The 25,981-nt window shown below is 44.8% G+C and overlaps 1 protein-coding gene across 1 annotated transcript; it reads right to left on the reverse strand.

Moving 5' to 3' along the window:
- Positions 1-2,026: 2,026 nt before the first annotated feature.
- ier3ip1 (immediate early response 3 interacting protein 1) lies at positions 2,027-10,058 on the reverse strand. Its single transcript, XM_078409355.1, has 3 exons — positions 9,828-10,058; positions 3,607-3,708; positions 2,027-2,349 (listed from the first exon to the last, which is right to left on the reverse strand). Exons 1-3 carry the CDS (start codon positions 9,916-9,918, stop codon positions 2,294-2,296), a joined length of 249 nt encoding a protein of 82 aa, XP_078265481.1. The 5' UTR covers positions 9,919-10,058; the 3' UTR covers positions 2,027-2,293.
- Between the last annotated feature and the right edge of the window lie 15,923 nt (positions 10,059-25,981).

The following is a 25,981-nucleotide window of genomic DNA, read 5'->3' on the forward strand; positions in this document are numbered from 1 at the left end:
CACAAAACAAACCTTTCACCATCACTGTTGGCCTCCTATTACAAAATAATTATTGGATAAAATTTGACTTTTTATTCTGGGCTCTAATCTTAAGGACCAGTCTCTTATTTAAGACATTGTCAAAGGCCTTACTGAAGTTCACCTAGACTACATCAACCACACCTATACCCTTAATATATTTTGATACTTCTTCCAAAAAATTGAACAAATTGGTCAAATTTAATCTCTGATAAAGGCATGGTTGGATTAATGCTAGCCTATCCAAGTGTAGATTAATCCTGTACCTCAAAATTTATTCTCAATAATTCTAGAAAAAGAGGTACAATTCTCCATCTTCCAGTCATCAGGCACATCTTCAGTGAACAGAGATTTCAAAATTTCTGTGATCAAATTTAAATATAGCCCACAATCCTACTTTCACACAATCCTGCATATCTAAAGTAATATACCTTTATCACTCTGATCTTCATGAGATTGCCTCATCTTATGTTTGCTTATCTTTACAGGTCATAATTGGTTCCATATTCAGTTATCATTTTAGTACTAAACCTAAATATTCTCCACAATTGTTTTAACAGAAATATTATTTATCTTTTAAAATGTGAATATTTATCTAAGACACAAATCTATTGGCTTTGTTAAGAACAAAAGTAGGAATAACCTAATAACTCCCTCAAAACAGCACTGCCATTCAATAAGATCACAGCTGAACCAATCTTGTCCTCACTACAACCTTCCTGCTCTCTCCAAATACCGATTTGACTTCTTTTAGGTCAAATATTTGCTAATCACTGCCTTGAATAACTCAATTTCCACAGCTGTTTGGGGTAAAGAATTGTAACAAATCATGACCTTTCAGCGAATTGTGGACGCAGCCCAGGCCATCACACAAACCAACCTCCCTTCCATTGACTCCATTTGTACCTCACGCTGCCTCAGCAAGGCCCGCAGTATTATCAAGGATGAGTCGCACCTTGGCCACTCCCTCTTCTCCCCTCTCCCATCGGGCAAAAGGTAAAGAAGTGTGAAAACGCACACCTCCAGATTCAGGGACATTTTCCTCCCAACTGTTATCAGGCAACTGAACCATCTTACCGTAACCAGAGAGCAGAACTACCATCTACCTCATTGGGGACCCTTGGACTATCTTTGATCGAACTTTACTGGCTTTACTTTGCACTAAATGTTATTCCCTTATCATGTATCTGTTCACTGCGAATGGCTCGATTGTAATCATGTATAGTCTTTCCACTGGCTGGTTTGCACGCAACAAACGCCTTTCACTGTATCTCGGTACACGTGACAATAAACGAACTGAAACTGAATTGGCTGACTTTCCTTAAATTGCATTACCTTCCTTATTCTAAGATTACGCACCCAGTTCTGAATACTTGTACTATGGGAAACACACTCTCACTATTAACCCAGTCAACCCCTTTCATAATATATTTCAATCTGACCCCTCAATCCTTTAAAACAATGGTCATAAAATGTATGACTAAGTTATGATGAGTTTCATTTAAAAAACTGCACATACCTAATTTAATTGAAGACATACTTGCTCCAGTGGTCTTCAACAGCAAATCACAACGGTCCATGTCCCCCCCACCCCCCCACTCCCTCCTCCCATTCCACTGCCCCCCCTCCCCCGCACCCCAACCCACCCCCCATCCCCTCTCAAAATCAATGGGCCTCCTGGTCCGCATCAAAGGCTAGGCCAGCGGCGAGGCCGGGTGAGCGGCGAGAGGCAAGGCGAGGTGAGGCGAGCAGCGAGATGAGGCCAGGCCAGCAGCGAGGCAAGGCCATAGGCGAGGCAAGCGGCGAGGCATGTGTTTTGCGGAAAAATGTGAGGCGAAATCAGAATGGCGGAAATGAAATAAGAAAGCGGAAACTTTCTGCCAAATTCGGAAGGGTTGGGAGGTCTGTATAAGATTTCCCCATGTTTAAATTCCCACACATAATCAACCTACTCTAAACATGTAAAAATCTGCACAGAAAAGCAGCAACTTTACAGAAACCCCAAAAGAACTGAAAATGCATTTAATTTCAAACAATTTGTAACAGTCCATAGTTCAGCTTGCACAGGATATCGACAATCATTTTGTCACTCTTTATTTTTTTTGTGGTCTATACAACAATATAGTAAATAATGGAATGAGTTTGCTTGCATACATTTGATAGAATCTTTGAGAACATGGAGTCAAACATCAGGAAGTGTTACAACTCTCCACTCCTGTAGAAAACTTTGCTTCATTTTATCACTGAAGACTAGTGTTGATACTTTTTCCATTCTTCATCCGAAAAGTAGCAAGAGTACAATTGTTACAGAATTCACTACTATTAATGGCACTAGAAATAAGAAACAAGGAAAAGTTAATTATTGATTGTGGTAACATATTATAATAAATCCAATAATATAATGAACCAAAATATGAAAATGTGTCAAGAAAGATCTGACAACTCATCTATAATGAGTATGTCAAATTCAATGGATGTGGGTACCACATGTGGGATGTGGGCAGCATGGCGGCACAGCGGTAGAGTTGCTGCCTTACAGCGCCAGAGACCCACCTTCGCTCAGTCCGCCTTAACCAACCTGATCTCCCGGTGGCTGAGCACTTCAACTCCCCCTCCCACTCCCAGTCTGACCTTTCTGTCATGGGCCTCCTCCAGTGCCATAGTGAGGCCCACCGGAAATTGGAGGACCAGCACCTCATATTTCGCTTGGGCAGCCTGCAGCCCAGCGGTATGAACATTGACTTCTCCAACGTTAGATAGTTCCTCTGTCCCTCTCTTCCCCTCCCCTTCCCAGTTCTCCCTCTATCTTCCTGTCTCCACCTATATCCTTCCTTTGTCCCGCCCCCCTGACATCAGTCTGAAGGGTCTTGACGCAAAACGTCACCCATTCCTTCTCTCCTGAGATGCTGCCTGACCTGCTGAGTTACTCCAGCATTTTGTGAATAACTAACTGCGGGTACTGTCAGTACAGAGTTTGTACGTTCTCACCGTGACCTGCGAGGGTTTTCTCCATGAGCTCTGATTTCCTCCCACACTCCAAAGACGGCAGGTTTGTAGATTAATTGGCTTTGGTTAAACTGTAAATGATCCCTTGTGTTTGTGTATAAGATAGGGCAGGTGTGTGGGGATTGCTGGTCGGCGCGGCTCAGTGGATCGAAGGGCCTGTTTCCACGCTGTATCTCTAAACTAAACTACATTGGACTCAAAAGAGGGATAGACAAGCATTCCTAACAGAATGCATTCCTGTTGTTTAATGATTTCTGCTAGAAAGATACACATCAAGACAAAATACGAACAGCTTCAGCTGCTATGGGTTAAAATGTAAAGAATGTGTTTGTGCAAAATACTATTAAGTACCTGGTAACTGTTAGAACGTGTGTGTCAAGGATCCATTACTTTCAGGAAAAAAAACTAGTAAGAAAAAAGACAATGCAGGATATTGCATCTTGGAAAATAGTCATGCTTCTCCACAGTCCCAAATGAAAAATGTTTTGTACAAGAGATCAAGCTGCATCCTGCAATTAGCATAAAATAAGACCAACGTATAGTTTGAAATACTTGGTGGAATAAAAAAACAGTAAAACTTACATCTCATCACCATGCGTACAGATCGGATCAGATTTACGAGCTGTGATTTAATCCCCGGTTCTTCTCCAAAACCACCGACACTCTGGTCTGCCCCCCAGCCAACTACAAAGAAATTGTCAGTTGAAATTTAGTTATGACCATATATTTAAATAAGCATGTCACTTGCCTTAGCACTTTATCACACCAAAATGTAATTAAGGACTGGGATATGTCTTCACAATAATAATAATCTGAAGTTTTGTTTTTAATTTAGTCAACTTCTATTACATTTGTTTAATAGATTTACATATCTGCGCTGGCTTCTTGGTTAATAACAATACCAAAATGGTACCCAGAGCTGAGAAAGGAAGGAAAATTCCCCCAAACTACCTCCTCATTCATTGGTGTGTTGCATCTCCTGGACAGCCAGTCCAACACAGGATAGATTGTCACACTAAAATCAACGTTTAAAAACTGTTACACCAGGAAACAAATTTGAATCCAACCAAGATAAATAAGATAACACCCCAGCCCCCCCCTCCTCCCAAATCCCCTTCCACCTACATCGGCCGGCGCGGCTCGGCCGCTGGACTTAACATCGCCGGTGCGGCTCGGCCGCGGGACTTAGCAGCGCCCGGTGCGGCTCGGCCGCGAGGCCTTCCATCGCCCGGTGCGGCTCGGCCGCTGGATTTAACATCGCCGGCGCGGCTCAGCCGCGGGACGTTTCAGTGCCCGGTGCGGCTCGGCCGCGGGGCCTTCCATCCCCTTGCGGGGGCTTTGCGTGTCGGTCGCCTCGTTAGGGGTTGAGCTGCCTGTCCGTGGGCGTGGGGGGGAGAGAGTGGAAGTTTTGTTGCCTTCCATCACAGTGAGGGGGTGTTTGGAGTCACTATGATGGATGTTTGTGTTGGGGTCGTGTGTCCTGTGTTCTTTTCTTTTTTGTTGTGTTCTGTGACTGCTGTAATTTCGTTCGGTATCTGTGCCGAATGACAATAAAGTTCTGTAAAATAATGGTAATTTATTAGCCAAGCATGTTTTGCAACATACGAGGAATATGATTTGCCATACCAATAAAGAGCAACAAGATACCCAAATAAATTTTTAACATGAACATCCACCACTGCGACTCCACCACATTCCTCACTATGATGGAAAGCAAAAAAGTTCAATCTTCTTCCCTTCTTTGTTCTCCCGCGGTCGGAGCACTTGAACCTTCCGTTGTCTGGGCGACCTTGGCTCCTGCAGCCGGCGGTCAAGCCCTCCGCATCGGGGCGATCGAGCTCTCGCATCAGAGGGATCTCAGCTCCCCCGTGCTGGGCGATCGGACCCCGAGTCAGGACTGGTCGAACCTCGTGTGGCTTGGAGCTTCCCGACATCAGTCTCTGAATGACACTGCGAGCTCCTCGAAGTTGAAATTTGCAGGCCACGGTCGGAGCATCGATCGCAGGCTCCGATGGTAAGTCCACGACCCCCCGGTAGGGCACAAAGTCAATCTCGAGCAACGCCACCAGCTCCATGATATTAGGCCATAGACTGGAGATATGACCGGGAAAACAATCGCATCTCCGCCAAGGTAAGAGATTGAAAAAAGATTCCCCTGCCCCACATAAAACAAACCGGAGAACATTAACACACTCTTTTAAAACACACTAAAAATAACAAAAAATACGAAAAGACAGACAGACTGTTGGCGAGGCTGCCATCGCTGATGGTGTCACCCAGCGTTTTTTCATCTCCGGTCTTTGACAACCAATCTGCCAATAACCCCCCACCTCACCTATATCTACCTATGACTTGTCAGGCTTTGTCCCATTCCCACCTCTTTTCCAGCATTCTCCCCCAACTACATTCTGAAGAAGTGTCCGGATCCAAAACGTCACCTATCCTTGTCTTCCAGAGAAGCTGTTCGATCTGCTGAGTTACTTCAGAACATTGTACCCGAGTGTACTCTAACCGAGTGGGGACATTGGTCTATGGAACTAATGTGCTATAATGCTGAGATCTAAATTCTGCATTCTGTATGTTTCCCTTTGCATATCTATTGTACTTGAGTTTCACGTGATTGGATTTATGTATTGTGCATCTAATCTGATTGGATAGCATGCAAACCAAAGCATTTCACTGTACAGTTGCTCCTCAACTTACGATGGGGTTACGTTCCGGTAAACCCATCGTAAACCGAAAATATCGGAAGTCGAAAACGCATTAATACACCTGATCACTTGACCGGAGGCTCGCAGCGGCTTGCTGCCATTGTGGCTCGCTGCCGTTGCCCAGCTTTTGCACCATCGTAAAGTCGAAATATCGTAAGTCGATGCATCGTCAGTTGAGAAACATCTGTACCTCATTGCACATGACAATAATAAACCTAAAGCTTGCAGCAAGTGCATGTATCCCTTTTTTAATAATCTGGTAACCAGAATTATATGCAGTGTTCAAAGCACGATCTAACAAGGTTCACTGCAGTGTAACTAGTTTTTAATTTTATCCCTCCAGAACGAAATACTAATGTTTGTGTAATGATCCTGATCTGATAAGGGGACTAGAGGTAAAAGAGCCATTAGGAGGCAGTGATCACAACATGATAAGTTTTAATCTGCAAATGGAAAGGCAGAAGGGAAAATCGGAAGTGTCGGTATTACAGTATAGCAAAGGGGATTACAGAGGCATGAGGCAGGAGCTGGCCAAAATTGACTGGAAGGAGGCCCTAGCAGGGAAGACGGTAGAACAGCAATGGCAGGTATTCCTGGGAATAATGCAGAGGTTGCAGGATCAATTTATTCCAAAGAGGTGGAAAGACTCTAAGGGGAGTAAGAGACACCTGTGGCTGACAAGGGAAGTCAGGGACAGCATAAAAATTAAGGAGAGGAAGTATAACATAGCAAAGAAGAGTGGGAAGACAGAGGATTGGGACTCTTTTAAGGAGCAACAAAAGTTAACTAAAAAGGCAATACGGGGAGAAAAGATGAGGTACGAGGGTAAACTAGCCAATAATATAAAGGAGGATAGCAAAAGTTTTTTTAGGTACGTGAAGAGGAAAAAAATAGTCAAGGCAAATGTGGGTCCCTTGAAGACAGAAGCAGGGGAATTTATTATGGGGAACAAAGAAATGGCAGACGAGTTAAACCGTTACTTTGGATCTGTCTTCACTGAGGAAGATACACACAATCTCCCAAATGTTCTAGGGGCCGGAGAACCTAGGGTGATGGAGGAACTGAAGGAAATCCACATTAGGCAGGAAATGGTTTTGGGTAGACTGATGGGACTGAAGGCTGATAAATCCCCAGGGCCTGATGGTCTGCATCCCAGAGTACTTAAGGAGGTGGCTCTAGAAATAGTGGAAGCATTGGAGATCATTTTTCAATGTTCTCTAGATTCAGGATCAGTTCCTGTGGATTGGAGGATAGCAAATGTTATCCCACTTTTTAAGAAAGGAGGGAGAGAGAAAACGGGTAATTATAGACCAGTTAGTCTGACATCAGTGGTGGGGAAGATGCTGGAGTCAATTATAAAAGACGAAATTGCTGAGCATTTGGATAGCAGTAACGGGATCATTCCGAGTCAGCATGGATTTACGAAGGGGAAATCATGCTTGACAAATCTACTGGAATTTTTTGAGGATGTAACTAGGAAAATTGACAAGGGAGAGTCAGTGGATGTGGTGTACCTCGACTTTCAGAAAGCCTTCAACAAGGTCCCACATAGATTAGTGGGCAAAATTAGGGCACATGGTATTGGGGGTAGGGTACTGACATGGATAGAAAATTGGTTGACAGACAGAAAGCAAAGAGTGGGGATAAATGGGTCCCTTTCGGAATGGCAGGCAGTGACCAGTGGGGTACCGCAAGGTTCGGTGCTGGGACCCCAGCTATTTACGATATACATTAATGACTTAGACGAAGGGATTAAAAGTACCATTAGCAAATTTGCAGATGATACTAAGTTGGGGGGTAGTGTGAATTGTGAGGAAGATGCAATAAGGCTGCAGGGTGACTTGGACAGGTTGTGTGAGTGGGCGGATACATGGCAGATGCAGTTTAATGTAGATAAGTGTGAGGTTATTCACTTTGGAAGTAAGAATAGAAAGGCAGATTATTATCTGAATGGTGTCAAGTTAGGAGGAGGGGGAGTTCAACGAGATCTGGGTGTCCTAGTGCATCAGTCAATGAAAGGAAGCATGCAGGTACAGCAGGCAGTGAAGAAAGCCAATGGAATGTTGGCCTTCGTAACAAGAGGAGTTGAGTATAGGAGCAAAGAGGTCCTTCTACAGTTGTACCGGGCCCTGGTGAGACCGCACCTGGAGTACTGTGTGCAGTTTTGGTCTCCAAATTTGAGGAAGGATATTCTTGCTATGGAGGGCGTGCAGCGTAGGTTCACTAGGTTAATTCCCGGAATGGCGGGACTGTCGTATGTTGAAAGGCTGGAGCGATTGGGCTTGTACGCACTGGAATTTAGAAGGATGAGGGGGGATCTTATTGAAACATATAAGATAATTAGGGGATTGGACACATTAGAGGCAGATAACATGTTCCCAATGTTGGGGGAGTCCAGAACAAGGGGCCACAGTTTAAGAATAAGGGGTAGGCCATTTAGAACGGAGATGAGGAAGAACTTTTTCAGTCAGAGGGTGGTGAAGGTGTGGAATTATCTGCCTCAGAAGGCAGTGGAGGCCAGTTCGTTGGATGCTTTCAAGAGAGAGCTGGATAGAGCTCTTAAGGATAGCGGAGTGAGGGGGTATGGGGAGAAGGCAGGAACGGGGTACTGATTGAGAGTGATCAGCCATGATCGCATTGAATGGCGGTGCTGGCTCGAAGGGCTGAATGGCCTCCTCCTGCACCTATTGTCTATTGTCTATTGTCTATTGTTTAATTTAAAAAAAAATTCAATGTCATTGCTAACCAGTGCTATAACATTCGATGATTGGGGCATCTGTACCTTTATGATCCTTTTGTTCCTCCGATCAATCTATATCTAGCAACTTACAATTAATCGGTAACCTCCCTAAGTAACCTACCTAGTAAAATATGTAAAATATGCCGCCTCACGTTTGTGTGTTCAATTACATTTGTCGATCATTGCCTGGTCTCAAATCTGAACAGCGGTCTAATAACTGGGTTATCCTAAGGTAAATGATTTACTCCCTGACATCAAGACTCTTCCACCATCTACAAGTCAGGCTCAAGGCCACAGCCTGGTGGAATACTCTCAATTTTACAGTATGTGTAGCTCTAACAACTCTCAATAACTTGATGCCATCTAGGACAAAGCAGGCAACTTGATTGACTTACTATCCACATAGATGTTCCACCAGCTGGCGCCAACAATGTCTGCCTCGTCAACAGTCTGTCTCGTCCATTCCTTCTTTGTTGTTATATAGTATGTGTCAAAATGTATGTTTTAGTGTTCTTTAGCTTGTTTTATGGGGGAAACGTTTAAAAACCTCTTACATTGACAGAGACGCAAAAATAAATTCCGTATCGTATCTCCGTCTGCACTGCGGCCTAACATCGAGGAGCTGGTGGGCTCTGCTGGAGACCGACTTCAGGAGCTCCAACCGTGGGAGCCTGCGGGACTTAACATTGTGGAGCAGGCGATCCCTTTGCCAGGGATTGACCTCGGAGCTCCAACCGCGGGAGTCTGCCGACTTTAACATCGTGGAGCTCGTGGTCCCTGGTTAGAGACCGACTTCGGGAGCTCCAAGCCGCAAGAGCTTCCACCGCCCCAACACGGGAGCTTCGATCACCCTGACACGGGAGAGTTGATCACCCCGACACGGGAGAGTTGATCACCCCGACACGGGAGCTTCGATCACCCCGACACGGGAGAGTTGATCACCCCGACACGGGAGAGTTGATCGTCGGCTGCGGGTGCTTTGATCACCCCGACGGATGGTTAGACTGCCCCGATCGTGGGAGATTAAAGGAGGAAGATTGGGGGGGGGGGGGGCGGGGGGAGAGGAAGGGGAGGAAGGAAGGAAGGGGGGGGGAGGAAGGGGGAGGGAGGAAGAGGGGGAGGAAGGGGGGGGAGGGGGAGAGAGGGGGGAGGAGGAGGAGTGGGGGGAGGAGGAGGAGGGGGAGGGGGGGAAGGGGGGACCCAGGTCAAGGCTTTGTGTCCTTTAAAGCCTCCCCATTATGACGTCGGAGACCGTCCCCTTTAATACGGGTGTCTGCTCCCGCGCCAGTTGTTGACCCGAGGTTATTTTTTGTCGGCAGCGGGCCGGGGGTCGGTGTTATTCACTGACTCACTCTTGTTGAGGAAGCGCTCCTCGTGCAGCACGGCGACGGCGTTGACGCACAGCAGCGCGGCCTGCAGCAGCGAGTACAGGGTGAACGCCATAGCGACGGCGACGGCGACGGCAACGGCAACGGCACGGCGGACCAGCCACAAAGCGCGGCTACCAACGCCAATTCAAAATACAGGCGCAGCCGGCGACCAGTGTTACTGAACCATCGGACGCAGCCCGCACCTCAACTCCGCCTCTCCCTCCCTCCCTCTCACGCCCCCTTGCCTGGGACAAACCTCGCAGAGACTTGTACAGTTCATAATCCAATCCGAGCGAGAAACAGATGATAGACGCAAAATGCGAGAGTAACGCAGCGTGACAGGCAGCATCTCCGGGCGGAGAGAAGGAATGGGTGAGGTTTGGGGTTGAGACCCTTCTTCAGACTGAAGGCCAGACAGGGGACAGGGAAACAAGAGGTGTGGACGGGCTTAACTCTGAGGCTGTGACCTCTAATTCTAGACTCTCCCACCAGTGGAAACATCCTCTCCACATCCACTCTATCCAGGAAATATCCAGTGTTGGATGAGGGAGGGGAAGGTGACAACGATGCATACAAATTGAGTCGACCTTATTCCAGAGAAGACAAAGAACGTAACATTTGCAATTTCCCCCAACATCTGTCAATAACAAAAAAAGATGCTGATTGATAAACACTTCTCTTGATGCTCCTGAACACATCATCAGTGATGTAACTTGGGGTCATTGGGTGTTTCGGGTCTTTCAACATCAGACACACTCGCCCAGGCGACCCAGCTGTGGTTGATCAGACCATGACTTATGTTCAGGTGGCATTCGCTCCTCCCCATGAACCTCCTCTCCTGATCCAGAGCCATCTCGAGACCTTCTCCGCTGCCTCTGTGGTGTTCTTGATGGCTCTCCTCCTCTCCATTCCGGTGATGCCCAGTGCAGACAACTTTGAGGATGTAAGGAGCAGGATATCCTGTAAATGTGTGTTCATTATTGCCAAAAGGTATTTGGAAAGCACCATATAAAAGTTTTCTAAACTGGTCTTCTACCTGGTGTGTCTCATTCTATGTTTCCCAACAGACTAGAAATTAACTCAATCAAAATAGAAATGATCAGTTCAGATCCATAGAGAAAGGTACCTGTGAGTTACCTAAAGAACAACATTTTGATATTGAGTACCGAAGACTGCATTGGACCCGTTAGAAGATAAGGTGTGGTTCTTAAAGATTGCATTGGGCCTCCTGATAACAGTGCTGGTACTGAAAAGGTTGATCAAACTTCATAAAATGCCCAAATTGAAAGGGGAAATAGAGGAGAGGCAATTAAAAAATGGAAAGCATCACCGTCCAAATACAAGAAGAGGTACAATTTGCATGACAAAGTTCATGTTCTGAGGTTGGAAATTAGGAAGTGAAATAATGAAATGATCATGGAGCTATAACTGTCAAAGGATTATCTTTTTTTAAATTGGGTAGAAACACCATAGAATGCACAGTGATCATTTAATTCTAGCGAATCATGCCCAGTAGAATAGCATAGAAGACAACGTGACTGGGTGCAGATCATTACTGCACAGTAAACCATGAATTCAATGCCAGGATGGAGGTCTTCATCTTCAAGCACATTTTCCTCAATGGACCCAAGCCTATGCTGGCGCATTGAAGACAATGGTGAGTTTAATTGTTGATGCCTGCTTATGCTGAGAGGTGGCTCAAGAAATTAGAAGATTTGCGCACTCCACATATATCACATATATAACATATAGTGGATAGTATACAGTTTGTATAGTATCCACTGAGCATACTAAATTTATACCCCTACTACATTTGGAATTTAAGGGAAATATGCAACTTCCAAAATATTTCCCATTTTGATTTTTTTTCTTTATTAATTATAAAAATCTAGCAGATAAAAGTGAAAAAGATAAACAGTAAAAGTTGGCCAAAATGCTCTCCATCATCAGGAAAGTGACGGAAGGTAACATTAATGATATCCAATCCAATTAAATACCTAATTTTTGGATTTTCCAGGTCCATAAACTTGAAATGTTAACTCTTTAACTCCCTCCGTACTCTTTCCTCTCCATCTTTTTAACCTATTTCTTGTAATCTTTTAAAAAAAGTACCACAAAACTTTTCTCCTACTATACCCAAATGTAAAACTTTTCTCCTACTATACACAAATATTACTATACCTGTCCATCCTTTCATATTACCTTATAGATCATAAAACAGTACACCACAGGAACAGGCCCTTCAGCCCACAATGTCTGTGCTGAATATGATGCCAAGACCAACGTTTATCTGCCTGCACATTATCCATATCCCTCCATTCCCTGCATATCCATGTGCCTATCTAAAAGTCTCTTAAATGCATCTATTGTATCTGTCTCAACCAGATCCCTTCTATGAACCAGGTGGTGTCACCACTTTTTGTAATCTCCTTTGCTCCCGGGTGTTTGAGTTGCCAAACCAGGTCATGATGCACCATTCAATATGTCGTCTACTGTACAACCGTAGAAGTTCAAGAATGCATTTGTTGACAAACTGAATCTCCTCAATCTTCCAAGGAAGTAGAGGCATTGATGGGCTTTCTTTATGATTGCATCAACGTGCTGGGCCCAGGTCAGATCTTCAGAGGTAGATGCGAATATGTGAACTTGTTGACTCTCCTCACCACCAACCCCTCGATGAAGACAGGTTCATGGATGCTCAGCTAGCCCCTTCTCTAACCAACAATCATCTCCTTGGTTTGGCTGACATTGAGAGCAAGGTTGTTGATCTGGCACCATTCAATCAGATTTTTGATCTTCCTCCTCAACTTTGACTCATTATTACCTGTTATTCATCCAACAACAGTGGTGTCATTAGCGAATTTAATGATGGAATTGGAATTGTGTCTGACTTCACATTCATGGGTATAGACTGTGTAGAGCAAGGGACTGAGCACACAGCCCTGAGGTGCTCCTGTGCTGATGGTTATTGAAAAGGAACTGGTGACGAGGCAAGGATCCAATTGGACTGGGGCGAGCAGTTTCTTGGCCATGGCGCCTATTTGAACGGACCAGCACAAATTATTGCTGATGCCCTCAGCTCGAATTTGAAGCTATCGACCATCTCCACTTCAGCAACATATTTGCCACCCTGCTTCCTGAAGTCGATGCCCAGCTCCTTTGTTTGCTGACATTGAAGGATTGTAAATTAGGTCATTCTTTTTGCTCACCCCTTACGAGTAGGTCTTATCAAATCAAATCAAATTTCTTTATTGTTATTGTAAAGGTGCATACAACAAAATTCAGGAGCATTGCCTGAGCAGAATTCAAATGTTCAAGATAAAAAATAACCTTAAAATAACAGTAAAAGAGTGAGGAAAATAAACACTGTTCATACACTTCGTGCGCACACTGTGACACCCATACACAGATTCACACATGCATACCCATTATGCCTACGTATGCACCCTTATCAGAATATAAGATATTGCACCTTGTCAGAATATAAGATATTGCACAGAATATTATTATAAAAATAAATATCATAAATGAATATATCAGTGTTGCACAGAGGTAGGTATTGCACAGAATAAATATTGTCTATGTGGGATGTGCTTTCAGTGCAGAGTTCAGTGTGGGGATGGCCTTAGGGTAGAAACTGTTTGTTAGTCTTGTGGTGTGCGCTTTGATGGACCTGTAGCGCTTTCCTGAGGGCAGAAGGGCAAACAAGTGATGTAAAATGTGCTGACTGGAAGGGTGTATGAAAGTAGAATCTGATCTCACGTCAACTGTATACCCATTCTATTATTCTGATTTGGCAATTCTTCATTGACCACAAGTGTGCCCATTGTCAGTGCCCTGAACAATGCCAATCTTTCCAGTGTCTTCCTGGGCACATAGTTCCACTGGCAACCCAGCCTTCATCATATTGGCAGTGTACAGGCCGTGTAGAACTACCCCATACAAATCTCACCCACCGTGGATGGGACTTGCCCGCCGCAGCTGGTGGAACCGCGACCCTCATAGAAACATAGAAACATAGAAAATAGGTGCAGGAGTAGGCCATTCGGCCCTTCAAGCCTGCACCGCCATTCAATATGATCATGGCTGATCATCCAGCTCAGTAACCCGTACCTGCCTTCACTCCATACCCCCTGATCCCCTTAGCCACAAGGGCCACATCTAACTCCCTCTTAAATATAGCCAATGAACTGGCCTCAACTGCCTTCTGTGGCAGAGAATTCCACAGACTCACCACTCTCTGTGTGAAGAAATGTTTTCTCATCTCGGTCCTAAAAGACTTCCCCCTTATCCTTAAGCTGTGACCCCTGGTTCTGGACTTCCCCAACATCGGGAACAATCTTCCCGCATCTAGCCTCTCCAACCCCTTAAGAATTTTATATGTTTCAATAAGATCCCCCCTCAGTCTTCTAAATTCCAGCGAGTATAAGCCTAGTCTATCCAGTCTTTCTTCATATGAAAGTCCTGCCATCCCAGGGATCAATCTGGTGAACCTTCTTTGTACTCCCTCTAAGGCTAGAATGTCTTTCCTCAGATTAGGAGACCAAAACTGTACACAATACTCCAGGTGCGGTCTCACCAAGGCCCTGTACAACTGCAGCAGATTGCTCCTATACTCAAATCCTCTTGCTATGAATGCTAACATACCATTCACTTTCTTCACTGCCTGCTGCACCTGCACGCTTGCTTCCAATGACTGGTGCACCATGACACCCAGGTCACGTTGCATCTCCCCTTTTCCTAATTGGCCACCATTCAGGTAATACTCTGCTTTCCTGTTCTTGCCGCCAAAGTGGATAACCTCACATTTATCCACATTATATTGCATCCGCCATGCATTTGCCCACTCTCCTAATCTATCCAAGTCACTCTGCAGCCTCCTAGCATCCTCCTCGCAGCTAACACTGCCACCCAACTTCGTGTCATCCGCAAACTTAGAGATGTTGCATTTAATTCCCTCGTCCAAATCATTAATATATATTGTAAATAACTGGGGTCCCAGCACTGAGCCTTGCGGTACCCCACTAGTCACTGCCTGCCATTCCGAAAAGGTCTCGTTTATTCCTACTCTTTGTTTCCTGTCCGCCAACCAATTCTCTATCCACCTCAACACTGAACCCCCCTCGTCGGAGACCGGAACATGCCGTGGACTGGGGACCCGCGGGCCAGAATCCACCCGGAAGGCCTGGCTCACCCGCCTCAGATCGAGGCCCCATGGGAACCCACCTGGAAGACCAGTAAGCAGACCGGATGCGGGAGGGAATGCATGGCCTCGACAGTTGGAGGCCCTGCAGCAGCCTGGGGCTCGGCTGGTCCTGGCACCGCTCCAAGAGGCCAAGCACAAGGCCCGAACGTGGCCTACAGCGGTGGAGCTGTGGTGGAGGACACCAGCCAGGCAGACCCTGCAACGCCGCCAGGACAACGGACCTTCATGGTCAGATCAAGATCCCTGCACTTACACAACCGGGACTTGAAAATGGCACCAAACTGGTGATGCTGTATACTGTATTTCGGAAAAAACCTGGACTCAACCCTGACACCCCAAACAACTTCAGACCAATCTCCAACCTACCCTTTCTGTCCAAAGTTTTGGAATGCGCTGTAGCTTCTCAACTCAAACATCACCTCTCTACCAATAACCTGTATGAAACATTCCAATCCGGATTCTGCTCCAACCACAGTACTGAAACTGCACTCCTCAAAATCACCAACAACCTTTTCCTCTCCTCTGACGCTGGCAACCTCAACATTCTCATCCTACTCGACCTCAGCGCCGCCTTTGACACCATAAATCACTCCATCCTCCTCACCCGTCTTGAAACCACCTTTAACATCACCGGCACTGCCCTATCCTGGATCAAATCATACCTCTCCGACAGGCACCAGTTCATCTCCATTAATAACTGCAAATCCCCCACCGCTCCCCTCCCCCAAGGTGTCCCCCAAGGTTCAGTTCTCGGCCCCCTCCTCTTCATCCTGTACCTGTTCCCCCTTGGTCAATGAATCCGCCGTCATGGTCTCAATTTCCACTGCTTCGTCGATGATATCCAGCTCCTCATCTCCACCAAGTCAATCTCCACCACCACACACTCTATCTTGACAAACTGCATCACTGAAATAAAATCTTGGCTTCAATTCAATTTCCTCAAACTAAACTGCGACAAATCTGAAATCATCATCATTGGACCAAAAACGCTCACCAAATCCACCCACAACTTCACCCTCAACATTGATGGTTTCCCAGTATCCACCTCCCCTCACATCCGGAATCTTGGAATCATCTTTGATCAAACCCTCTCCTTCGACAAACACATCAAACACATCACCAAGGCAGCCTTCTTCCACCTCAAAAACATCGCCCGTCTCCGTCCATCCCTCTCCTCCACAGCTGCAGAAACCCTCATCCATGCCTTCACCACCTCCCGTCTGGACTACTGCAACAGCCTCCTCTATGGTTCACCCTCAAAAATCATCAATAAACTCCAATACATCCAGAACTCCGCTGCCCGTTTACTCACCCACTCCCCGACCCGTGACCATATCACCCCTGTCCTTTACAAGCTCCACTGGCTCCCCATCCCCCAGAGAATCCAGTACAAAATCCTCCTCATGACCTACAAAGCCCTCCATAACCTGGCCCCATCCTACCTGACTGACCTCCTCCACACACTCCCACACGTACCCTCCGCTCTGCTGCTACTAACCTCCTGCCCCCCCCCCCCATCCGGACCAAACTCAGATCCTGGGTGGACAGGGCTTTCTCCATCGCTGCTCCCACCCTCTGGAACTCACTACCTCAAACCGTCAGAGACTCCTCCTCACTCACCACAACATCACTGAAGTCTCACCTGTTCAACACTGCCTTCAACCACTGACCGTCACCTCACCTTATTTTTCCTTTTCTGTTCGTTTACTTATTTATATATTTTTTTTCTATGTTTTAGTAAACCATGTAAAGCGTCTTTGAATTTTTAGATAAGCGCTATACAAATGTAATGCATTATTATTATTATTATTATTAGTAGTATTAGTGTAGTACTGTTGTATATTTGAACTGTATCAGAGATGCTTATCTAATATGTATCTAAGTGCTTATCTATACTGGTACTTGTACTAAACTATATACAAAAATGAATTTCACTGTACCTCAGTATATGTGACAAATAAAGTACCATACCATCTCCAGCTGCAATGATAAGAGAAGCATTAACAGCTCAACACCGTCAAACTTTCATAATCAGAATAAGATATCACAGGAAAATAGGAGCAGGAATAGGGCACTAGGCTCCTCAAGTCTGTTTTGCCGTTCAAAATGATCATGGCTTACGTATACTTGTCTCAACTCCTCTTCTACACCAGTTTCCCATAACCTCAATTCCTCGAGCTTTCAAATATTTGTTTATTCAATATTACCTTCTGGGATAAGAAATTTCTAGGCACCTCGATTTGAAATGACCATTCCTTATTTTGCAGTTATGTGCCCCTGTTTGCGAATTTCCCTCTAGTGAAAACTTCTCAGCGTCTCCCCTGTCATTCTCAAGGGGAAGGTGAGCAACCGGAAGTTATTATGCACATCGGCACAATAAAACATAGGTAAGACAAGGGGTGAGGTCCTGCACAGTGAATATAAGGAGTTAGGCAGAAGATTAAAAAGCAGAACCCTGAGGGTAATAATCTCCAGATAACTCCTGACACCATGTGTTAGTGAGGATAGGAATTGGAAGATAGAACAGATGAATGCATGGCTCAGGAATTGGTGCAGGGGACTGGGATTCCGTTTTTTGAGTATTGGGATCTCTTCTGAGGCAGAAGTGAACTGTACAAGAGGGACAGATTTCATCTGAACAGGAGGGGGACCAATATCCTTGCATGGAGGGGGACCAATATCCTTGCAATATCCTTGCATCACTAGTGCTACTTGGGAGGGTTTAAACTAGAGAGACTGGGGGGCAGGAACAAGAGTAATAGACCAGTAATTGGAAGGAGCGGTGGGAAGGTAGAGCTCAGGACCAGTAAGTCTCAAAGGAAGGACAGGCAGGGAGAGATGAAGCAATACGGTGATCTGATCGGCTGAAGTGTGCAAGGAGTATTGTGGAGAAAGCAGATGAACTTAGAGCCAGAATCGTTGCTTAGGACAATGGTGTTGTGGTCTTTGCGGAAATGGGGTTGCGAGTGGGACATGACAATGTTCCAGGATTTCAATGTTTCAGACATGATCGACAGGTGGAGGCAAGAGAGGTAGAGGAGTTGTGCTACTAATCAGGGAGATTGTCACAACGGCACTCAGAGAGGACCTACTGGGGGTTGGTGATGTGGGTAGAAAAGGTACAAGCACTTTAATGGGATTTAGAGTCCCCTCAATAGCAAGCAAGAGGTAGAGAGAGGTATGTAGGCAGATTACCAAAAATGCCAAAGCAATAGAGTTGTCTTTTTGGGTGACTTTAACTTTGCCAGTAATGACTGGGTCTTGATCAGTACCAACGGCTTAGATGGGGCAGACTTTGTGAGGTGTATCCTGGAGGTTTTCTTGAAAAAGTATGTCTATTTTCCAACCCATGAAGGGAACATACTGGACCTTGTGTTGAGAAATGAGCCCGGCCAAGTGACTGGTGTTTCAGTGAAAGAGCATTTTGGAGATGACAACTCCATAAGTTTTAAGATTATGTTGAATGGGAGAAGGCTGGACCTTGCAGGAAGATACTAAATTGCTGTAAGGTAAACTACAAAGTCATTTGGCAGGAGCTCGGGAGGGTACACTGGGAGCGGTTGTTAAAGGGCAAGTCTACATCTGATTTGTGGGAGTTTTTTAAAGGCTAGTTCATCGTAGTTCAGAACTGCGTGTTCCAGTAAGGAGGGGGAATAAGAATAGCAAAGTAAGGAAACCTTGGTTTACTAGAGAGGTAAATTTGGTCAATAAGAAAGAGGAAGAGCATGCAAGGTTTAAGAAGATGGAATCAGACAGGGCCTTTGAGGAATATGAAAAAAAAGAAGAAAAGAACTCGAGCCAGTGATTAGGCAGTGCAGTGGGAGAGTTGCTGCCTTACGAGCCAGAGACCTGGTTTAAATCCTGACCACGAGTGCTGTCTGTATGGAGTTTGTACATTTTCCCCATGACCTGCATGGGTTTTCTCCAGGAGCTCGATTTTCTTCCCACAATCCAAAGACGTACAGGTTTGTAGGTTAATTGGCTTGGTAAAGTTGTAAATTGTCCCTCGTGTGTGTAAGATGGTATTAGTGTGTGGGGATCGCTGACCGGTGTGGACTCGGTGGGCCTAAGGACCCATTTGCACGCTGTATCTCTAAACTAAACAAAGGCCAATAGGGCACCAAAATGGCTTTGGCAAGTTGGATTAAAGAAAGTCCTAAAGCTTTTTAAACATATTAAAAACAAGGAACCAACAAGGGAGACGACAGGACCACTCAAGAATAAAGGAGGGAATTTGTGCTTGAAGTCTGGGGATGTAGGCGAGGTACTAAACGAGCACTCAACTTCTGTTTTCATGAAGAAGGACATGGAGGACTGTGAGATCAGTGCAGAGAATATTAATACGCATGGGCAGTTTGAGATTAGGAAGGTGGAGGTGTTGGGACTCTTGAAGACCATTGAGTCGGGTAAATCCCCAGGACCTGATGGGATTTATCCCAGGTTATTGAGAGGCAAGAGAAGAGATTGCGGGAGCCTTGACAAAGATCTTTGCGTCTTCTCTAGCCACAGGTGAGGTCCCAAAGGACTTGAGAGTAGCTAATGTGTAAGAAGAAACTGCCCAGATGCTGGTTTAAACCGAAGATAGATACAAAAAGCTGGAGTAACTCAGCGGGATAGGCAGCATCTCTGGAGAGGAATGGGTGGCGTTTTTGGTCGAGACCCGAAACGTCACCCATTCCTTCTCTTCAGAGATGCTGCTTGTCTCGCTGAGTTACTCCAGATTTTGTATCTATCTGTAGCTAATGTTGTTCTTTTATTTAAGAAAGGAAGTAGAGTGAATCCAAGGAATTATAGGCTGGTGAGCCTCACATCAGTAGTAGGGAAGCTATTGGAGAGGATTCTTCGAGATATGACTTTACTTTGGAAGAGAATGGGTTAATTAGGGACAGTCAGCATGGGTTTGTATATGGCAGATCGTGCCTTACTAACTTGTTCGGGTGTTTTGAGGAGGTGACGAGGGTGATCAATGCGAGTAGGGGTCACAAAATGCTGGAGTAACTCAGCAGGTCAGGCAGCATCTAGGAGAGAGGGAATGGGTGACGTCTCGACCCGAAACGTCACCCATTCCCTCTCTCCTAGATGCTGCCTGACCTGCTGAGTTACTCCAGCATTTTGTGAATAAATACTGATAGAAGATAGATGGTTGTGATGGAAGGATTTATTCAGGCTGGAGGTCTGTGACCAGTGGAGTTACGCAGGGATCACCAAGATTGCTGGGGTCGCAGACTGTGAGTTTAAAGGAGATGTGCGGGGCAGGTTTTGTACACAGAGGGTGGGGGTGCCTAAAACACGCTTCTGGGGGTGGTGGTAGAAGCAATTACAATCGTGGCATTTATAGACTTTGGATAGGCACCGGATATGCAGGGAATGGAGGGACATGAATTATGTGCAGGCAGATAAGAGTTGGTCTTGGCATTCATTCAGCATGGACATTGTGGGCTCAGGGCCTGTTACTGTGTTGTACTATCGTGTGCTTTCCACCAGCTATGGCCTGTCATAAGAAAGCAAAACTTTATTACGGTGTATCACCTTGATTGAACTAATATACCGTAGATTGAACCTGTACTGAACTGAGGCCTCTGGAGACACTTTTACATTTTTTCAGCAGAGACATTTACAAAAAATACATTTTATGTGACATATCTAAAAAATACTTTATTAATCTTGATCTGGATCTGAAACATATTTGCTGTTCGGATGGATTTTCCAGTTTGACCTGTTGAATTCTGCAGTTCAGGCTCATTATAATAGTAAGTTTCTATTGCTATTGGTATTCATCAGTGGGTGTTGGTTTGTCAGAAACCACTGCTGTGATTGAGAATGATCAGCCATGATCACATTGAATGGCGGTGCTGGCTCGAAGGGCCGAATGGCCTACTCCTGCACCTATTGTTTATTGTCTATCATCAGTAATTTAAAAGAGGCTGCTTTTTAAAAAAATCATATAAAATCTGAGCATTACTTGCAAGGAGTTCATTTATTCGTTGACTTTTTGTCCTAGGCAAGATATGACGAGATATCTTCTTGAGTTGCTGCAGTCGTTTTGATGAAGGTACTCTGATAGTGTGAGGGATTGAGAATTTGGGGATTTGGATGCAATGGAGATGAAGTAATGGTGATAACAGCAGCACCCCCTCCAAATGTGTAGTTTAGATTATTGTCACATGTACCAAGGTTCAGGGAAGACAGGCCCAAAAGGCTGGTGTAACGCAGCGGGTCAGGCAGCATTCCTGGAGAAAAGGAATACTGTAGGTGACGTTTCAGGTCGAGACCCTTCTTCAGACTGTGAGTCTGGGAAAGGGGAACGAGAGATATAGATGGTACTTAGGAGAAATGAATGGAAGATATTCAAAAATGCAATGATAATCAAGGAAACGTGGGGCACATAATAGGCCATTGTTGGCCATTGTTGGCTGTGGGCTAGGTGACAACGATTATACAGACAGAGGAACTCAACAAGACGACAGTAAAACTAGTACCACGACTAGAGTGGGCGAGGAACGGAGAGAGAGGGGAAGCAAGTGCTACTTGAAGTTAGAGAGATCAATACTCGTACTGCTGGGTTGTAAGCTGCCCAAGTGAAATACGAGATGCTGTTTCTCCAATTTACATTTGGCCTCACTCTGACAATGGAGGAGTCCCAGGACAGAAAGGCCAGTATGGGAATGGGAAGTGGAGTTAAAGTGTTAAGCAACTGGGAGATCACATAGGCCGAGGCAGACTGAGCAAAGGTGTTCAGCAAAACGATCGCTGAATCTGCGTTTGGTCTCGCCAATATCTTGGCTTTTTTCGTGCATGTTATCCAATCATCGGAACGACTATACATGATGACAATCAAGCCGTCTACAGTGTATAGATACAGGATAAATGGAATAACATTTAGTTGAAGATAAACTCTAATAAAGTCTGATTAAAGCTAGTCCGAGGGTCTCCAATGAGGCAGATGGTCGGTCAGGACCGCTGTTTAGTTAGTGATAGGGTGGTTCAGTGGCCTGATAACAGCTGGCTCGACAAAACTTCCCTGAATCTGGAGGTGTGCGTTTTTACAATTCTGTAACTCTTGCCTGATGGGAGAGGGGAGAAGAGGGAATGACCGGAGTGAGACTTGTCCTTGATTGTGCTCGTGACTTTGCCGAGGCAGCATGGAGTCTATTTCTTGTGGTCTTGGATGAAGCTGTTCCCAAATCATGATGTGATGCATCTCAATAAAATGCTTTCTACAGCACATCTGTAGAAGCTGGTGAGAGTTGTTGGGATCATGTCGAACTTCGTAAGCCTCTCAGGAAGTAGAGGCATTAGTGTGCTTTCTTTTCCATTGCTTCAATATGGCTGGTCCAGGACAAGATGCTTGTGATATTTACTCCTAGAAACTTGAAGCTTTCAACCATCTCTACTTCGGCGCCGGCAATGAATGAGTACCGCTTCACTTCCTCCTTCCTCCTAGGAACTATCTCCTTTCAAACAATCTGTGTCTGACATTGAGGGAAAAGTTGTTTAATTGGCACTAGGTAACAACGTCCTGAATCTCCTTCCTGTACTCCATCTCTGCACAGTTCTGGGTGTATAAGGAGTAAAGAAGGGGGCTGAGAACACACCTTTGCGTAGCACCATTGTTGAGGATTATCACAGAGATTGATTTGTTACTGATTGTGGTCTGCTGGTCAGGAAGTCGAGGATCCAGTTGCAGAGGTGAGTGCTGATTCCAAGTTCCATGAGTTTGGAGATGAGCTTGGATGGGATAATGGTATTGAAAGCAGAGCTGTAGTCTGAATGGAAGTCTGAAGTAGGTGTCTCTCTTTTGCAGGTGTTCCAGGGATGAGTGTAGGGCCAGGGGGGTGGCATCTGCCCTGGACCTGTTGTTGCGGAAGGCGAACTGCAGTGGATCAAGGCTGCTTGGTAGACTGGATTTAATGCGTTCCATAACCAGCCTCTCAAAGCACTTCATGATGGTAGATGTCAAGGCCACTGGACAGTTTTCGTTAAAGCATGGGATCTTGCTATTTGGCAAGAGGGTTGATAGAGGTCTCCTTGAAGTAGGTGGGTACTTCAAAACGTAGGGAGAGATTAAAGATGTACGTGAACACTCCTGTTAGTTGGTCCATGCTGTTCCTAAGGACATGGCCAGAGACTCTGTCCGGGTCAGTTGTTTTCCGTGGGTTCATCCTCAAGAGGTCCGATCTAACCTCTGCAACAGGGACCCTGAGAAAAGGCACATTTGAGTCTAATGGGAAAGATGAAATTACCCCATTGGCCTTTTTCTCAAAGCAAGCATAGAAAGCATTAAGTTCATCAGGTAGGGCCGCACTATCACCAGCAATGTTGCCTGACGTCAGTTTGCAGCCTGTTACAGTATTCATACCGTGCCACAGTCTGTGTGTGTCCGAATGATTATACTGGGATTCAGGTTGTCCCTGTGTTGTCTCTTGGCATGCTTGATGGCTTTCTGACGATCATAGCGAGCTTTCTTGTACCGCTCATGATCATTCGACTTGTATGTAGTGAACCAGGCCTTCACCTGGCAATGTGCCTCACGGTCCATCCATGGTTTCCGGTTGAGGAACACTCAGATTGTCTTCTTTGGCACACACTCCTCTACACACTTGCTGATGAAGTCAGTCACAGCAGTAGCATAGTCATTCTGGTTGGCTGCAGAATCTCTGAATATGGACCAGTCCACTGACTCCAAACATTCGCCTAGGATGCCATCTGTGGCCGCCGACCTGCATTGAACTTTCTGAACCGGATCTTCCTGCTTCAGATTTTGTAGGTAGAGGGTAGAGGCACGGCTACGTGATCAGATTTACCGAAATGTGGCCGAGGAATGGAGCAGTAGGCGTTATTTATGGATGTGTGGCATGTTAGAGGATGTTCTGAACCCTGGTGGAACAAGAGACATGGTGATGGTACTTTGGTAGAAGGCCCCTGAGGTTGGCTTGATTTTGGTCTCTGGCTGTAATGACCAGGGCTTCAGGGTGTTTGGACTCAAAAGTGTTGTACAGTTAATTTGTCCACATAGGGAGGGATGTTGACTGCCGTAGGGATAGTGGCGATGAATTCATTCGGTAGGTAGTAGTGACGGCACTTCACAGTCAGATATTCCAAGTCCGGGGAGCATGAGTTCGCCAGGACCACCACGTTTGAACACCACGAGGTATTGATTGGAAAGCAGACAACCATGCATCTAAACCTTGCCTGAAGATGCTGTGGGGTGAAAGGAAATTCGGCACGACCCCAGCAACCCTCATCAACTTTATCGGGATGATTTGGGAACAGCTCCATCCAAGAATGCAGGAAATTGCAGTGATTTGTGGACACAGCCCAGTCTATCAGGCTAATCAACCTCCCTTTCATGGGCTCCATCTACACTTCACGCTGCGTCTGTAAGGCCGCCAGCATAATCATGGACCAGTTTCACCCAGATCACTCCATCTTCTCCCAATGACCATCAGAAGTGTGAAAACACATACTTCAAGATTCGGGGACAGTTTCTTCCCAGCTGTTATCAGGCAACTGAATGTTTTTCTCACCAGCTAAAGTGCAGTTCTAACCAACCATCTAATTGGTGACCCTTGAAGTATTTTTTATTGGACTTTATTGTACTAAATGTTATACCCTGTATCTGTACACTGTAGAAGGCTTGATTGTAATCATGTACAGTCTTTTTGTTGACTGGATAGCACACAGCAAAAAGCATTTAACTCTACCTCAGTACATGTGACAATAATAAACTAAACTAGAATGGAGTTTATTATCTTAAAAACTCATTATTTAAGAAATCAAAATAGCAAAGAAATACTGTACCAGGGAATAAACCAAAGCAAATCAAAGACAAGGAAGGGTGAACAACAAGGAAGCATTAATCAATTTTTGAATTTTAAGATAGAATGAAAAAATATCAATATTATCATGATAAAAATGATAAACCAAATGAAAATCAATAAGAAAACAAAGATTGAATTACAAAAAAAACATGAGAATAATATGGAAATTGAACAGTAATATTTAAAGCAGAGATTAATAGAGTTCAAAGTATATTTCTATTAAAAGATATCTAGCCAAAAGTAGAATGGCATGTGTAAATAATGAACATTAAAAATGTGTGCAATTTAAAAGACATACACAATATTTTGAAAGGTATGCACAACAAATATATATTTTAAAAGAAGATGTGTAAAGGGAATAGAATAAACTGAAGGAACAGCAAAATTACAACTAGTAAGGCAAAGTGGACATAAGAACTGAAAATATCAAAGACTGAATGAAGAAATAGGTATGTTTTTTTTACATTATAATATCTAATAAATAACGAGAAGCACAGTAATAAGAAGCATAAATAATGGTGGCAGAATGAAGATGGAGGTAATTTGCACTGTTTCACTGAAGAGTCTCCCAAAAAAGAATTGATAACTGAACAAGAATCCAAGATAGAAGAAAAGCCATATTAGACAAGCTACACAAATTAGTACAAACCCTAAGTGCAGATCAATCCCATTGTGTATTAAATGCATTTGGAAACATTTTATATTAATTCATGGAATGTTGACATCAGTGGAAGGGCTGACCTTTGATGTCCATTCCTGTTAACCCCAAAGTTCATTTCACATTTATTAATTTACACTCAGATTGTACATATGGATAATCAAAGACATTAGGCATAAGTATGCATGACTAATTTACAGGAAAAAAACCCATTCTATTGAATTAATTGCAGCAAATTGGATAATATCCATTGATAAAGGGGAACCAAGAGCAAAGAACAACGTTTCAGTAGGGAAGAGGAAGTTGTGATCAATTTGATCAGGATGCACAAAATAAGAGTCTATTTAATTTATCTGTCATAAAATTAAGGAAAGAATTGGGCAGTGATCCTTAAAGGTCATCCATTAACCCCAATGGAAACAGCTGGTGATCATCTGCTCAAGACAAGGAC

Source organism: Rhinoraja longicauda, chromosome 1 (genome assembly GCF_053455715.1).
Source record: "Rhinoraja longicauda isolate Sanriku21f chromosome 1, sRhiLon1.1, whole genome shotgun sequence".
NCBI classification, from domain to species: Eukaryota; Metazoa; Chordata; class Chondrichthyes; order Rajiformes; family Arhynchobatidae; genus Rhinoraja; species Rhinoraja longicauda.